Consider the following 15,188-nt stretch of genomic DNA (forward strand, 5'->3'; position numbering starts at 1 on the left):
ACTACTGTAGACCTAGCATATAGAGCCCAAGGGAAGGATTCCCCAGACATCCTTAGAGCCCATTCAACCCGAGCTATAGCTACGTCATGGGCAGAAAAGGGGGGAGCTTAAGCAGAGCAGATCTGTAGGGCAGCGACTTGGACTAGTCTGTCTACCTTTGCTAGACACTATAAGCTAGATGTCTCATCACAACAGCTAGCTTTTGGTAGGAAAGTATTGCATGCAGTAGTCCTACCCTAAGATTACCATTCTTTGGTATTCCTCCAATGGTGCTGTCAGGTGGTGAACTGGAAACCGGTAATTAGACCTACCGGTAATTGTATTTCCAGGAATCCATCCTGACAGCACTACTAGTTCCCTCCCACTGCAAAATTGTATTATATACTAATGTGATGTAACATTGGTGTAGAATTTGTTAATAAACTCTTTTTTGCATCCATCCAGATGTGGTACTTTGGAAAATCACTGGTGGGTGGTATGGGGAGGGTCCTTATAACTACTTGTTGTTCCTGTCCCACTGAAGGTAAGAAGGACGTCCTCCAATGGTGCTGTCGGGATGGATTCCTGGAAATACAATTACCGGTAGGTCTAATTACCGTTTTCTGTATTTTTATGACTATGAAAATTGTACATTCACACTGAAGGCATCAAAACTATGAATTAACACATGTGGAATTATATACTTAACAAAAAAGTGTGAAACAACTGAAATTATGTCTTATATTCTAGGTTCTTCAAAGTAGCCACCTTTTGCTTTGACTGCTTTGCACACTCTTGGCATTCTCTTGATGAGCTTCAAGAGGTAGTCACCGGGAATGGTTTTCACTTCACAGGTGTGCCCTGTCAGGTTTAATAAGTGGGATTTCTTGTCTTATAAATGGGGTTGGGACCATCAATTGTGTTGTGCAGAAGTCTGGTGGATACACAGCTGATAGTCCTACTGAATAGACTGTTAGAATTTGTAATATGGCAAGAAAAAAGCAGCTAACTAAAGAAAAACGAGTGTCCGTCATTACTTTAAGAAATGAAGGTCCGTCAGTCCGGAAAATTGGGAAAACTTTGAAAGTGTCCCTAAGTGCAGTGGCAAAAACCATCAAGCGCTACAAAGAAACTGGCTCACATGAGGACCGCCCCAGGAAAGGAAGACCAAGAGTCACCTCTGCTTCTGAGGATAAGTTTATCCTAGTCACCAACCTCAGAATTCGCAGGTTAACAGCAGCTCAGATTAGAGACCAGGTCAATGCCACACAGAGTTCTAGCAGCAGACACATCTCTACAACAACTGTTAAGAGGAGACTTTGTGCAGCAGGCCTTAATGGTAAAATAACTGCTAGGAAACCACTGCTAAGGACAGGCAACAAGCAGAAGAGACTTATTTGGGCTAAAGAACACAAGGAATAGACATTAGACCTGTGGAAATCTGTGCTTTGGTCTGATGAGTCCAAATTTGAGATCTTTGGTTCCAACCACCGTGTCTTTGTGCGACGCAGAAAAGGTGAACGGATGAACTCTACATGCCTGGTTCCCACCGTGAAGCATGGAGGAGGAGGTGTGATGGTGTGGGGGTGCTTTGCTGGTGACACTGTTGGGGATTTATTCAAACTTGAAGGCATACTGAACCAGCATGGCTACAACAGCATCTTGCAGCGGCATGTTATTCCATCTGGTTTGCGTTTAGTTGGACCATCATTTATTTTTCAACAGGACAATGACCCCAAACACACCTCCAGGCTGTGTAAGGGTTATTTGACCAAGAAGGAGAGTGATGGGGTGCTACGCCAGATGACCTGGCCTCCAGTCACCAGAACTGAACCCAAACGAGATGGTTTGGGGTGATCTGGGCCGTAGAGTGAAGGCAAAAGGGCCAACAAGAGCTAAGCATCTCTGGGAACTCCTTCAAGATTGTTGGAAGACCATTTCTGGTGACTACCTCTTGAAGCTCATCAAGAGAATGGCAAGAGTGTGCAAAGCAGTCTTCAAAGCAAAAGGTGGCTACTTTGAAGAACCTAGAATATAAGACATAATTTCAGTTGTTTCACACTTTTTTGTTAAGTATATAATTCCACATGTGTAAATTCATAGTTTTGATGCCTTCAGTGTGAATGTACAATTTTCATAGTCATGAAAATACAGAAAACTCTTTAAATGAGAAGGTGTGTCCAAACTTTTGGTCTGTTCTGTATATATTCACATGGGTATGCATTTTTAGTTCAATGAGTGGGTTGGGCATATTGAAATCCAACATGCGTGGCCCTTCTTTCAATTTTTATCAGGATCCTGTCAGCATCGGCGAACTGCCATGGCTGAGCAGGGTGACTCGCCCACACTGCGGGAGAGCCCAGGGTCTGTTGCCGCGGGAAAAGCTCAGGCAGATGGGACCTGAGCAGCGTGGTGAGAGGGGATCCTGAGGATAGCAGAAAGCAGAAGGACCTGCAATCATGTGACCACATGGGGCGGAGCTTAGCGTCCTGCTGTTGGAGATGAGTGCAGAATGCTATAGGGACCCTGGAGTATTGGAGAAGGGAACTCGGGTCAGACAAACGGTGGTCATACACGGAGAGGGTGGTGGGGTACAAGAGGGGCGAGCAGAGAATAGTTAAAACGTAGGCAAGGAGTCATACACGGAGATAGCAGCGCAGTACAGGAGGGACAGGCAGAACTCTTAACGGGGACAGAAACAGATCAGAACCAGACAAGCATAAAGTAGCACAGGCACAACAGGGTCACACACACTCGGCCAAGGGTCAACGTATATAAGGAATGACCCCACAATGAGGCTATAAGAAGCTTCCCAGAATCCCAGAGTGAGGCTGTCCAGATTAACCTCTGAACTACCTAATCCCACAAACTAAGTCGATCATGACAATTTTGCTGTTAGGGAACAGTAGGAACACTCACTTAATCATTAGGATTCCAGGTACTTCAACTGAAATTGGCGGCTTCTGCTGACTGTCATCTAATTAGGTGTGCTTACACCTTAAGGTACCGTCACACTAAACGATATCGCTAGCGATCCGTGACGTTGCAGCGTCCTGGCTAGCGATATCGTTCAGTTTGACACGCAGCAGCGATCAGGATCCTGCTGTGATGTCGTTGGTCGCTGCAGAAAGTCCAGAACTTTATTTCGTCGCTGGACTCCCTGCAGACATCGCTGAATCGGCGTGTGTGACGCCGATTCAGCGATGTCCTCACTGGTAACCAGGGTAAACATCGGGTTACTAAGCGCAGGGCCGCGCTTAGTAACCCGATGTTTACCCTGGTTACCAGCGTAAAAGTTAAAAAAAACAATCACTACATACTTACCTTCCGATGTCTGTCCCCGGCGCTGTGCTTCTCTGCACTGGCTGTGAGCGCCGGCCAGCCGGAAAGCACAGCGGTGACGTCACCGCTCTACTTTCCGGCCGCTGTGCTCAGTCAGTGCAGGAAAGCACAGCGCCGGGGACAGACAGCGGAAGGTAAGTATGTAGTGATTGTTTTTTTACTTTTACAATGGTAACCAGGGTAAACATCGGGTTACTAAGCGCGGCCCTGCGCTTAGTAACCCGATGTTTACCCTGGTTACCGGCATCGTTGGTCGCTGGAGAGCTGTCTGTGTGACAGCTCTCCAGCGACCAAACAGCGACGCTGCAGCGATCGACATCGTTGTCGGTATCGCTGCAGCGTCGCTTAGTGTGACGGTACCTTTAGAGGGAGTACGTCAACATTTGTTTTCCAGAGCCCAACAATCTCCAGTTTCCTGGCTTCCTGCTTGTCAGGGGGGAGCAGAATGCGCCTGCTTGACCGATCAGACCAACAAAATCATATCACTGCTGGTCTAAATGCTGCACCAATGTTTTAAATGGAGGTATCTGTGCCTCTGTAGAATGTAATGAGTGCAGGGACTAAAGCTGTCTGAATCCAGTGGCTGATAACCTAGGCAACGAGCAGTGAATAATAAAAATAATGGAGAGGATTTTATTAACAAAATTGTAAGGTTGCTTAGTTTTGCACTTAGTTTGTAATTTTATGTGAGAATAATCCTTTAGAATTACTGAAGTTTTCAATTCAATGTAGAACAGTGGGTCCAATGGATCAAAAATGTTAGCAGATCCTATTGATGCACTAGCTACAAGATCATTTAGATCTGTAAAATTGTATGCAGCTCACTAATCAGTAATAATAGTTGACCCTTCTGACATGTTGATGTAGTGGTACTCGCCAAGGGCCTGTGCTGCTTCTGGCACCTTGCCATACCCATACTCATGAAGGATCAAGTAAGTAATGTACCAGAATGAAACAGATAAAAGCATAGCTGTGCTACAACTTCTGTGTTCTTCATTTCAAAGGGTTAATCACGTTAAAATATTGGCAGACTTTGGTCAGGTTTTTAAGAAAATTTAATTTTATGAAAAAGTTAAAAGTAAAGTGCTTTACCTCCCTATTGACCCACCTCTTTCATAATCCCTCATTCCCACCGGGAGTGGATCCTCGCCCCTTCTCCTGGTGGGTATCTAATGGTATAGCCATTTTGAAACACCTTTGCACGCCTTTTAATACATTGCTTACCAGACAAGAATTTATACAAAAATATGCACCACCAGCTAAAGAAACACTACGTATATGCCAAATTTTCCACTTTGCTGAGCACATCTTACAGCATAAGACCCCCCTTCGCCCTACCAGTTATGAGCAGAGATGTTTAGATGATCCCCTGGGCAGGGGAACTATTTCCCTAATATACTCGTCTTTAAAACCCTGCTGTTCTGTTGGTCAAAAATGACCGACTTTGAACTTCAATATTCTTTAACCCCTTCCCGACCTGTGACACAGCGTATGCGTCATGAAAGTCGGTGCCAATCCGACCTGTGACGCATATGCTGTGTCACAGAAAGATCGCGTCCCTGCAGGCCGGGTGAAAGGGTTAACTCCCATTTCACCCGATCTGCAGGGACAGGGGGAGTGGTAGTTTAGCCCAGGGGGGGTGGCTTCACCCCCTCGTGGCTACGATCGCTCTGATTGGCTGTTGAAAGTGAAACTGCCAATCAGAGCGATTTGTAATATTTCACCTAAAAAAATGGTGAAATATTACAATCCAGCCATGGCCGATGCTACAATATCATCGGCCATGGCTGGAAATACTAATGTGCCCCCACCCCACCCCTCCGATCGCCCCCCCAGCCCCCCGATCTGTGGTCCGCTCCCCTCCGTCCTGTGCTCCGCTCCCCCGTCCTCCTGCCCGCTCCCCCCGTGCTCCAATCACACCCCCCCGTGCTCCAATCAAACCCCCCCGCACTCCGATCCCCCCCCGTGCTCCGAACCACCCCCCCTGCACACCGATCCACCCCCCCTGCACACCGATCCACCCGCCCGCACACCGATCACTCTCCCCCATGCTCCGATCCCTCCCCCCCCGTGCTCCGACGCCCCCCCGTGCCCTGATCTCCCCCCCCTGTGCCCTGATCTCCCCCCCTTATACTTACCGATCCTGGCGGGGTCCCGTCCGTCTTCTTCCCCGAGCGCCGCCATGTTCCAAAATGGCGGGCGCATGCGCAGTGCGCCCGCCGAATCTGCCGGCCGGCAGATTCGTTCCAATGTGAATTTTGATCACTGTGATATAATCTATCACAGTGGTCAAAATAAAAAAACAGTAAATGACCCCCCCCATTTGTCCCCCATAGATAGGGACAATAATAAAATAAAGAATTTTTTTTTTTTTTCACTAAGGTTGGAGTTAGAACTAGGGTTAGGGTTAGGGGTAGGGTTAGGGGTAGGGTTAGGGGTAGGGTTAGGGGTAGGGTTAGGGGTAGGGTTAGGGGTAGGGTTAGGGTTAGGGGTAGGGTTAGGGGTAGGGTTAGGGGTAGGGTTAGGGGTAGGGGTAGGGTTAGGGGTAGGGTTAGGGTTTCGGTATGTGCACACGTATTCTGGTCCTCTGCGGATTTTTCCGCAGCGGATTTGATAAATCCGCAGTGCTAAACCGCTGCGGATTTATGGCAGATTTACCGCGGTTTTTCTGCGCATTTCACTGCGGTTTTACAACTGCGATTTTCTATTGGAGCAGTTGTAAAACCGCTGTGGAATCCGCAGAAAGAAGTGACATGCTGCGGAATGTAAACCGCTGCGTTTCCGTGCAGTTTTTCCGCAGCATGTGTACAGCGATTTTTGTTTCCCATAGGTTTACATTGAAATGTAAACTCATGGGAAACTGCTGCGGATCCGCAGCGTTTTCCGAAGCGTGTGCACATACCTTTAGAATTAGGCTATGTGCACACGGTGCGGATTTGGCTGCGGATCCGCAGCGGATTGGCCGCTGCGGATCCGCAGCAGTGTTCCATCAGGTTTACAGTACCATGTAAACCTATGGAAAACCAAATCCGCTGTGCCCATGGTGCGGAAAATACCGCACGGAAACGCTGCGTTGTATTTTCCGCAGCATGTCAATTCTTTGTGCGGATTCCGCAGCGTTTTACACCTATTCCTCAATAGGAATCCGCAGGTGAAATCCGCAGTAAATCCGCAGGTAAAACGCAGTGCCTTTTACCCGCGGATTTTTCAAAAATGGTGCGGAAAAATCTCACACGAATCCGCAACGTGGGTACATAGCCTTAGGGTTAGGGTTGGGTTGGAATTAGGGTTGTGGTTAGGGTTAGGGGTGTGTTGGGGTTAGGGTTGTGGTTAGGGGTGTGTTGCGGTTAGGGTTGTGGTTAGGGTTACGGCTACAGTTGGGATAAGGGTTAGGGGTGTGTTGGCGTTAGAATTGAGGGGTTTCCACTGTTTAGGCACATCAGGGGTCTCCAAACGCAACATGGCGCCACCATTGATTCCAGCCAATCTTTCATTCAAAAAGTCAAATGGTGCTCCTTCCCTTCCGAGCCCCGACGTGTGCCCAAACAGTGGTTTACCCCCACATATGGGGTATCAGTGTACTCAGGACAAACTGGGCAACAATTACTGGGGTCCAATTTCTCCTGTTACCCTTGAGAAAATAAAAAATTGCTTGCTAAAACATCATTTTTGAGGAAAGTAAAATGATTTTTTATTTTCACGGCTCTGCGTTGTAAACGTCTGTGAAGCACTTGGGGGTTCAAAGTGCTCACCACATATCTAGATAAGTTCCTTGGGGGGTCTAGTTTCCAAAATGGGGTCACTTGTGGGGGGTTTCTACTGTTTAGGCACACCAGGGGCTCTGCAAACGCAACGTGACGCCCGCAGACCATTCCATCAAAGTCTGCATTTCAAAACGTCACTACTTGACTTCCGAGCCCCGACATGTGCCCAAACAGTGGTTTACCCCCACATATGGGGTATCAGCGTACTCAGGACAAACTGGGCAACAATTACTGGGGTCCAATTTCTCCTGTTACCCTTGAGAAAATAAAAAATTGCTTGCTAAAACATCATTTTTGAGGAAAGAAAAATGATTTTTTATTTTCACGGCTCTGCGTTGTAAACGTCTGTGAAGCACTTGGGGGTTCAAAGTGCTCACCACATATCTAGATAAGTTCCTTGGGGGGTCTAGTTTCCAAAATGGGGTCACTTGTGGGGGGTTTCTACTGTTTAGGCACACCAGGGGCTCTGCAAACGCAACGTGACGCCCGCAGACCATTCCATCAAAGTCTGCATTTCAAAAGTCACTACTTCCCTTCTGAGCCCCGACGTGTGCCCAAACAGTGGTTTACCCCCACATATGGGGTATCAGCGTACTCAGGAGAAACTGGACAACAACTTTTGGGGTCCAATTTCTCCTGTAACCCTTGGGAAAATAAAAAATTCTGGGCTAAAAAATTATTTTTGAGGAAAGAAAACGTATTTATTATTTTCACTGCTCTGTGTTATAAACTTCTGTGAAGCACTTGGGGGTTCAAAGTGCTCACCTCACATCTAGATAAGTTCCTTTCGGGGTCTAGTTTCTAAAATGGGGTCACTTGTGGGGGGTTTCTACTGTTTAGCCACATCAGGGGCTCTGCAAACGCAACGTAACGCCCGCAGAGCATTCCATCAAAGTCTGCATTTCAAAATGTCACTACTTGACTTCCGAGCCCCGACATGTGCCCAAACTGTGGTTTACCCCCACATATGGGGTATCAGCGTACTCAGGAGAAACTGTACAACAACTTTTGGGGTCAAATTTCTCCTTTTACCCTTGGGAAAATAATAAATTGCAGGCTAAAAAATCATTTTAGAGAAAATAAAATTTTTATTTTATTTTCATGGCTCTGCGTTATAAACTTCTGTGAAGCACTTGGAAGTTCAAAGTCCTCACCACACATCTAGATTAGTTCCTTTAGGGGTCTAGTTTCCAAAATGGGGTCATATGTGGGGGATCTCCAATGTTTAGGCACACAGGGGCTCTCCAAACGTGACATGGTGTCCGCTAATGATTGGAGCTAATTTTCCATTTAAAAAGCCAATTGGCGTGCCTTCCCTTCCGAGCCCTGCCGTGCGCCCAAACAGTGGTTTACCCCCACATATGGGGTATCAGCGTACTCAGGACAAACTGGACAACAACATTTGCGGTCCAATTTCTCCTATTACCCTTGGCAAAATAGGAAATTCCAGGCTAAAAATCATTTTTGAGGAAAGAAAAATTATTTTTTATTTTCATGGCTCTGCATTATAAACTTCTGTGAAGCACCTGGGGGTTTAAAGTGCTCAATATGCATCTAGATAAGTTCCTTGGGGGGTCTAGTTTCCAAAATGGGGTCACTTGTGGGGGAGCTCCAATGCATAGGCACACAGGGGCTCTCTAAACGCGACATGGTGTCCGCTAACAATTGGAGCTAATTTTCCATTCAAAAAGTCAAATGGCGCGCCTTCCCTTCCGAGCCCTGCCGTGTGCCCAAACAGTGGTTTACCCCCACATATGAGGTATCGGCGTACTCGGGAGAAATTGCCCAACAAATTTTAGGATTCATTTTATCCTATTGCCCATGTGAAAATGAAAAACTGAGGCGAAAAGAATTTTTTTGTGAAAAAAAAAGTACTTTTTCATTTTTACAGATCAATTTGTGAAGCACCTGAGGGTTTAAAGTGCTCAATATGCATCTAGATAAGTTCCTTGGGGGGTCTAGTTTCCAAAATGGGGTCATTTGTGGGGGAGCTCCAATGTTTAGGCACACGGGGGCTCTCCAAACACGACATGGTGTCCGCTAACGATGGAGATAATTTTTCATTCAAAAAGTCAAATGGCGCTCCTTCCCTTCCGAACCTTACCATGTGCCCAAACAGTGGTTTACCCCCACATGTGAGGTATCGGCGTACTCATGAGAAATTGCCCAACAAATTTTAGGATCCATTTTATCCTGTTACCCATGTGAAAATGAAAAAAATTGAGGCTAAAAGAATTTTTTTGTGAAAAAAAAGTACTTTTTCATTTTTACGGATCAATTTGTGAAGCCCCCGGGGGTTCAAAGTTCTCACTATGCATCTAGATAAGTTCCTTGGGGCGTCTAGTTTCCAAAATGGGGTCACGTGTGGGGGAGCTCCAACTTTTAGGCACACGGGGGCTCTCCAAACGTGACATGGTGTCCGCTAAAGAGTGGAGCCAATTTTTCATTCAAAAAGTCAAATGGCGCTCCTTCCCTTCCAAGCCCTGCCGTGCGCCCAAACAGTGGTTTACCACCACATATGAGGTATCAGCGTACTCAGGACAAATTGGACAACAACTTTCGTGGTTCAGTTTCTCCTTGTACCATTGGGAAAATAAAAAAAATGTTGCTAAAAGATAATTTTTGTGACTAAAAAGTTAAATGTTCATTTTTTCCTTCCATGTTGCTTCTGCTGCTGTGAAGCACCTGAAGGGTTAAAAAACTTCTTGAATGTGGTTTTGTGCACCTTGAGGGGTGCATTTTTTAGAATGGTGTCACTTTTGGGTATTTTCAGCCATATAGACCCCTCAAACTGACTTCAAATGTGAGGTGGTCCCTAAAAAAAATGGTTTTGTAAATTTCGTTGTAAAAATGAGAAATCGCTGGTCAAATTTTAACTCTTATAACTTCCTAGCAAAAAAAAATTTTGTTTCCAAAATTGTGCTGGTGTAAAGTAGACATGTGGGAAATGTTATTTATTAACTATTTTGTGTCACATAACTCTCTGGTTTAACAGAATAAAAATTCAAAATGTGAAAATTGCGAAATTTTCAAAATTTTCGCCAAATTTCCGTTTTTATCACAAATAAACGCAGAATTTATTGACCTAAATTTACCACTAACATGAAGCCCAATATGTCACGAAAAAACAATCTCAGAACCGCTAGGATCCGTTGAAGCGTTCCTGAGTTATTACCTCATAAAGGGACACTGGTCAGAATTGCAAAAAACGGCCAGGTCATTAAGGTCAAAATAGGCTGGGTCATGAAGGGGTTAAAATATTCAAGATGCGGCTCTGAAACCCGTGGCCGACCGACCCATCCTCATTTAAGTCAATCAACCACAAGTTTCAGAACCGCATCTTGAACACCCCAAAAAATACCAAAGTTCAAAATAGGTCTCCCCAGACCGAACAGAACAGCAGGGTTACAATGCACATGGAGACGAAAAGCTTAAATTTATGGAACAGTGGGATGAGGATTTAGGTGTGACTATGTCCTTAGAGGAATGGCAAAGAAGTTGTAATACACTTTCCAGGGGTAGTTGCCAGACCTCTCTAGTTGAGACATCCCTCAAACTTTTACACAGGACATATCAAGTTCCGAGTAAACTCCATGCTGTATATCCGAATATAACGGATCATTGCTTTAGGGGATGTGGTGCCCTGGGAGACATGAAGCACATATGGTGGGAATGCCCAGTTGTCTCAACATTGTGGCGAAAGATTCAATCTACAGTAAAAAGATTGTATGGCAAAACAATCCACCTTGATCCAGCTGTCTTCCTTTTAGGAGCTAAATTCCCAGGTTTTTCCAATAAATTCCGCAACCTAGTCAATCAGCTTTGTATGGCTGCAAAACTACACATTGCGACTAGATGGAAAGCACCTTCTCTTTCACTTTCACTGTCACTGGTTATGGATGAGATGAACACCATCCTACTCTATGAACGAATACAAGCTACAAGGAATGATACATGGGACATTTTCTACCAGACCTGGAAGCCTTGGATAGAATTGGACTCTAATATAAACTTTAGCCAAGCTCTAGAGCTATCTATGTGAGGAGTCGAGTAAATACATCTTAAAGGGAACCTGTCACCCCGTTTTTTCAAGAAGAGCTAAAAATAGCGTTAAATAGGGGCAGAGCTGGGCTTTACATTAGTGTATTTTGGAGCCTTTATTCCCCACCTATGCTGCCGAAATACCTTTGTAAAGTCGCCGTTTTGGGCTGTCACTCACGCTGGTCAGGTCATATGGGCGTGGTGACAGCGCTGTTTCTCCCCCAGATCTCCGTTGGTGGCGTAGTGGTGTGCGCATGTCCAAGTGGCGAATCCACTGCGCAGCTTCAAGGAAAATAGCGCGATCTGCGCTATTCAGGCGTTTATCGGTGGGCGCAGCCATCTTTGTGAGGCCGCGCGTGCGCAGATGGTTCTTCTCGGCTTCCCGGGGCTTCAGGAAAATGGCCGGGGGATGCCGCGCGTGCGCAGATGGAGGGCGCACGCGCAGCATCCCGCGGCCATTTTCCTGAAGCCCCGGGAAGCCGAGAAGAACCATCTGCGCACGCGCGGCCTCACAAAGATGGGCGCGTCCACCGATAAACGCCTGAATAGCGCAGATCGCGCTCTTTTCCTTGAAGCTGCGCAGTGGATTCGCCACTTGGACATGCGCACACTACGCCACCAACGGAGATCTGGGGGAGAAACAGCGCTGTCACCACGCCCATATGACTTGACCAGCGTGAGTGACAACCCAAAACGGCGACTTTACAAAGGTATTTCGGCAGCATAGGTGGGGAATAAAGGCTCCAAAATACACTAATGTAAAGCCCAGCTCTGCCCCTATTTAACGCTATTTTTAGCTCTTCTTGAAAAAACAGGGTGACAGGTTCCCTTTAATAGAATCCCTCTGACCCGCCTTTCAACTTTTATCATTCTTACCTCTAAGACACAGTGTAAAATCTCTTAATCATCCCCTCCCCTCGTGTTCTTAACCCTTTGTCTTATCGTATTTATGTTTATACTGTTAAAGTTTTATTCCTTCTTGTTCAATTTTATATACTTTTCTTGACTAATAAGTATAGCGCTCCCTTGCATGGGAGATTGTTCTGAAAAATTCCTTTAACTTTTGAAAATAAAAATTTATTGAAACTAAAAGTAAAGTGCTTTAATTTATATAATGATCCTACATATTTTGTAGAATAGTTTCATTTAATTTTTCATTTGATTTTTATTTTTATTTTTTTCAGAGACTCAAAGAGGAGATAGCAGAAGTTACAAATGAAATCGAAAATTTGGGAAGCCTGGAAGAGAGGTAAGCAAGATCTTCCATTGGTACACAGTTCACTATACAGTGAGAACGGCTGTAGTCACTCCCTGGCCCATTTAATATTGACAGTCTGCCCTTCAGTTTGTGTGTGCACTGTATGGTGAGCAGACACTGTTACAACCTGCTGCACCGCCCCATTAGCTAGAAGCAAGCAGCTACAAGGAAAATAAAACTTCATGTAAGCTGCTGCTCCAGTATCATGATTGGGACACTATTTTCCTGCAGATTACCACTATATCTGCAAGTAAGTGGCATTTCTGGATGTAATAAGTTCCTTTTTAAGTCTTGTATGGCACATTGCAGTGAGGCGCAGAACAGGCAAAAAGATGGAGTAAGAGTGCAGTCAACGAAAGCTTATCAAATAATATCATGTTGCTAGGAAGTCTGTTTATATCACAGAATAGCTTATAATATAAAGAAATTTGAAGCGTTGGTTATTAGAAGGGGTTCTGATTTCTAAAAAAAAATAACCTTGTAAGAACTTGAAAATGTTGGAAAAAATGTACTGTAACTAGTCTATAATACGCTTATTAGACATCTGCTGCCTTTCTGTAATATTAACTGTCAAATGCTTAACAGGAAAAATATGCAAAAGAATAAACAAGTTGCAATGGGAAGAAAAAAGTTCAATATGGATCCTAAAAAGGTATGTAACAGTGTGATGGTGGTGCTTGATGCAAGAATATTCAATGGGGGTAAGGTGGAAACCCCTGGATCTAGGTATAACGTCTGTGTGATTTTAGTGGGAAAGCTTTGGCTGTCATGGCCGCTGTTCATGGCCGTTTTGGGTGTTCCTACTACAAGGTGGAGCGGAAGTGAGATGACAGGTAGGGGTCTGGATGTGGCTTGCGACCCTCTCAGTGTAAGATAGCAGTGGTCCCCTACATGTGAAATGAATGGGTGACCATCTAATACATTTTTTGTAGAGGCTTTCTGCTATGACTTAAAGCAGGCCTGCACAACATAAGGGCTGTCTGAGAGACACCACTTTCTTCCTATCGTCAAATGTATTTGCGGTTTTTTGTTTTTTTTTTAACCCCTTAGTGACCGTGCCAAATTTTTTAAATCTGACCAGTTTCCTTTTATTTGGCAATAACTCTGGAACGCTTCAACAGATCCCAATGATTTTGAGATTGTTTTTTTTTTTTTTTTTTTGTGACACATTACCATTATTGATAATGGTAAATTTCGGTCGATGTGTTTATAAAAAATATCAGAAATATAGCAAAAATGTAAAAAAAAAATTCAACCTTTGAATGATTATCCCTTTAATCCAGTTTGTTATACCACAGAATAATCTTAATAACATTTCCCTCGTGTGCTTTACATCAGCACCATTTGTAAAATGTTATTTTATTTTGTTGGCCTTTTTAAGAGGTTTAGAAATGTAGCAGTAATTTTTCATTTTTTTCAAGGAAATGTACAAAATGTATTCTTTTGAAAGACCTATTCAGGTTTGAAATGACTTTGGGGGTCCTATATATTGGAAAGCCTCCAAAAGTGATACCATTTTGAAAATAGCACCCCCCGACATATTGATACCTGCTGTCATATAGTTTATTTACCCTTCAGGTGATTTTTCAGGAATGAATGCAAAGTGATATGACAGGAATGATAAAGTGTATTTTTACCACTTAAATGTCGCTAACTTCTGAACAGGCCACTCTAGCTTGGGACTCTAAAGGCCCCTTCACATTTAGCGACGCTGCAGCGATACCGACAACGATCCGGATCGCTGCAGCGTCGCTGTTTGGTCGCTGGAGAGCTGTCACACAGACCGCTCTCCAGCGACCAACGATGCCGGTAACCAGGGTAAACATCGGGTAACTAAGCGCAGGGCCGCGCTTAGTAACCCGATGTTTACCCTGGTTACCATGCTAAAAGCAAAAAAAAACAAACACTACATACTTACCTACCGCTGTCTGTCCTCCAGCGCTGCGCTCTGCTTCTCTGCTCTCCTCCTGTACTGTCTGGGAGCCGGAAAGCAGAGCGGTGACGTCACCGCTCTGCTTTCCGGCTCACAGCCAGTACAGGAGGAGAGTAGAGCGCAGCGCTGGAGGACAGACAGCGGTAGGTAAGTATGTAGTGTTTGTTTTTTTTTACTTTTAGCATGGTAACCAGGGTAAACATCGGGTTACTAAGCGCGGCCCTGCGCTTAGTTACCCGATGTTTACCCTGGTTACCAGTGAAGACATCGCTGGATCGGTGTCACACACGCCGATCCAGCGATGTCTCCAGGGAGTCCAGCGACGAAATAAAGTTCTGGACTTTATTCAGCGACCAACGATCTCCCAGCAGGGGCCTGATCGTTGGTCGCTGTCACACATAACGATTTCATTAACGATATCGTTGCTACGTCACAAATAGCAACGATATCGTTAACAATATCGTTATGTGTGAAGGTACCTTTAGGCTGCAATTTGGCCGTGAATTGCCATGGCAAACATCAAGACCACACAATCATAATCGCAGGGTGCTAATGGGGTTAAAGAGGAAGCCCCCTCACCCTGTTAACCGTTTATATGATATAGTCACTATTGACAGCAGCATCTAAGGGGTTAAACAGATATGGACAGTGCCAACACTGATTGTGGCTGATACAGCCAGTTGTCACCCATAGTGTACAGCCGACCGCTGCTGGATTGTCACCGGTATGGGGGATGCTAGTTTTTTATATATCAGGTGAGTAAAAAGACGTATTGGAGGTAATTAAGGGGTTAAAACTCCAAATCCTTAAATACTCAAAGCTTGGTTCTGGTGATGTATTCATGTATTTACCCCTTTAAAAAAAAAAAAAA

At 44.9% G+C, this 15,188-nt stretch overlaps 1 protein-coding gene across 1 annotated transcript in view; it reads left to right on the top strand.

Annotated features, from left to right (window-relative positions):
- CYTH1 (cytohesin 1) overlaps window positions 1-15,188 on the top strand; it is an 84,371-nt gene that overhangs the window by 35,389 nt on the left and 33,794 nt on the right. The window contains exons 3-4 of the mRNA XM_069752417.1: window positions 12,311-12,375; window positions 12,970-13,036. Of these exons, the coding sequence (XP_069608518.1) occupies window positions 12,311-12,375; window positions 12,970-13,036 (132 nt within the window). The remainder of the gene's footprint in view (window positions 1-12,310; window positions 12,376-12,969; window positions 13,037-15,188) is intronic.

The sequence above is a fragment of the Ranitomeya imitator genome, chromosome 2 (assembly GCF_032444005.1).
Source record: "Ranitomeya imitator isolate aRanImi1 chromosome 2, aRanImi1.pri, whole genome shotgun sequence".
NCBI lineage: Eukaryota > Metazoa > Chordata > Amphibia > Anura > Dendrobatidae > Ranitomeya > Ranitomeya imitator.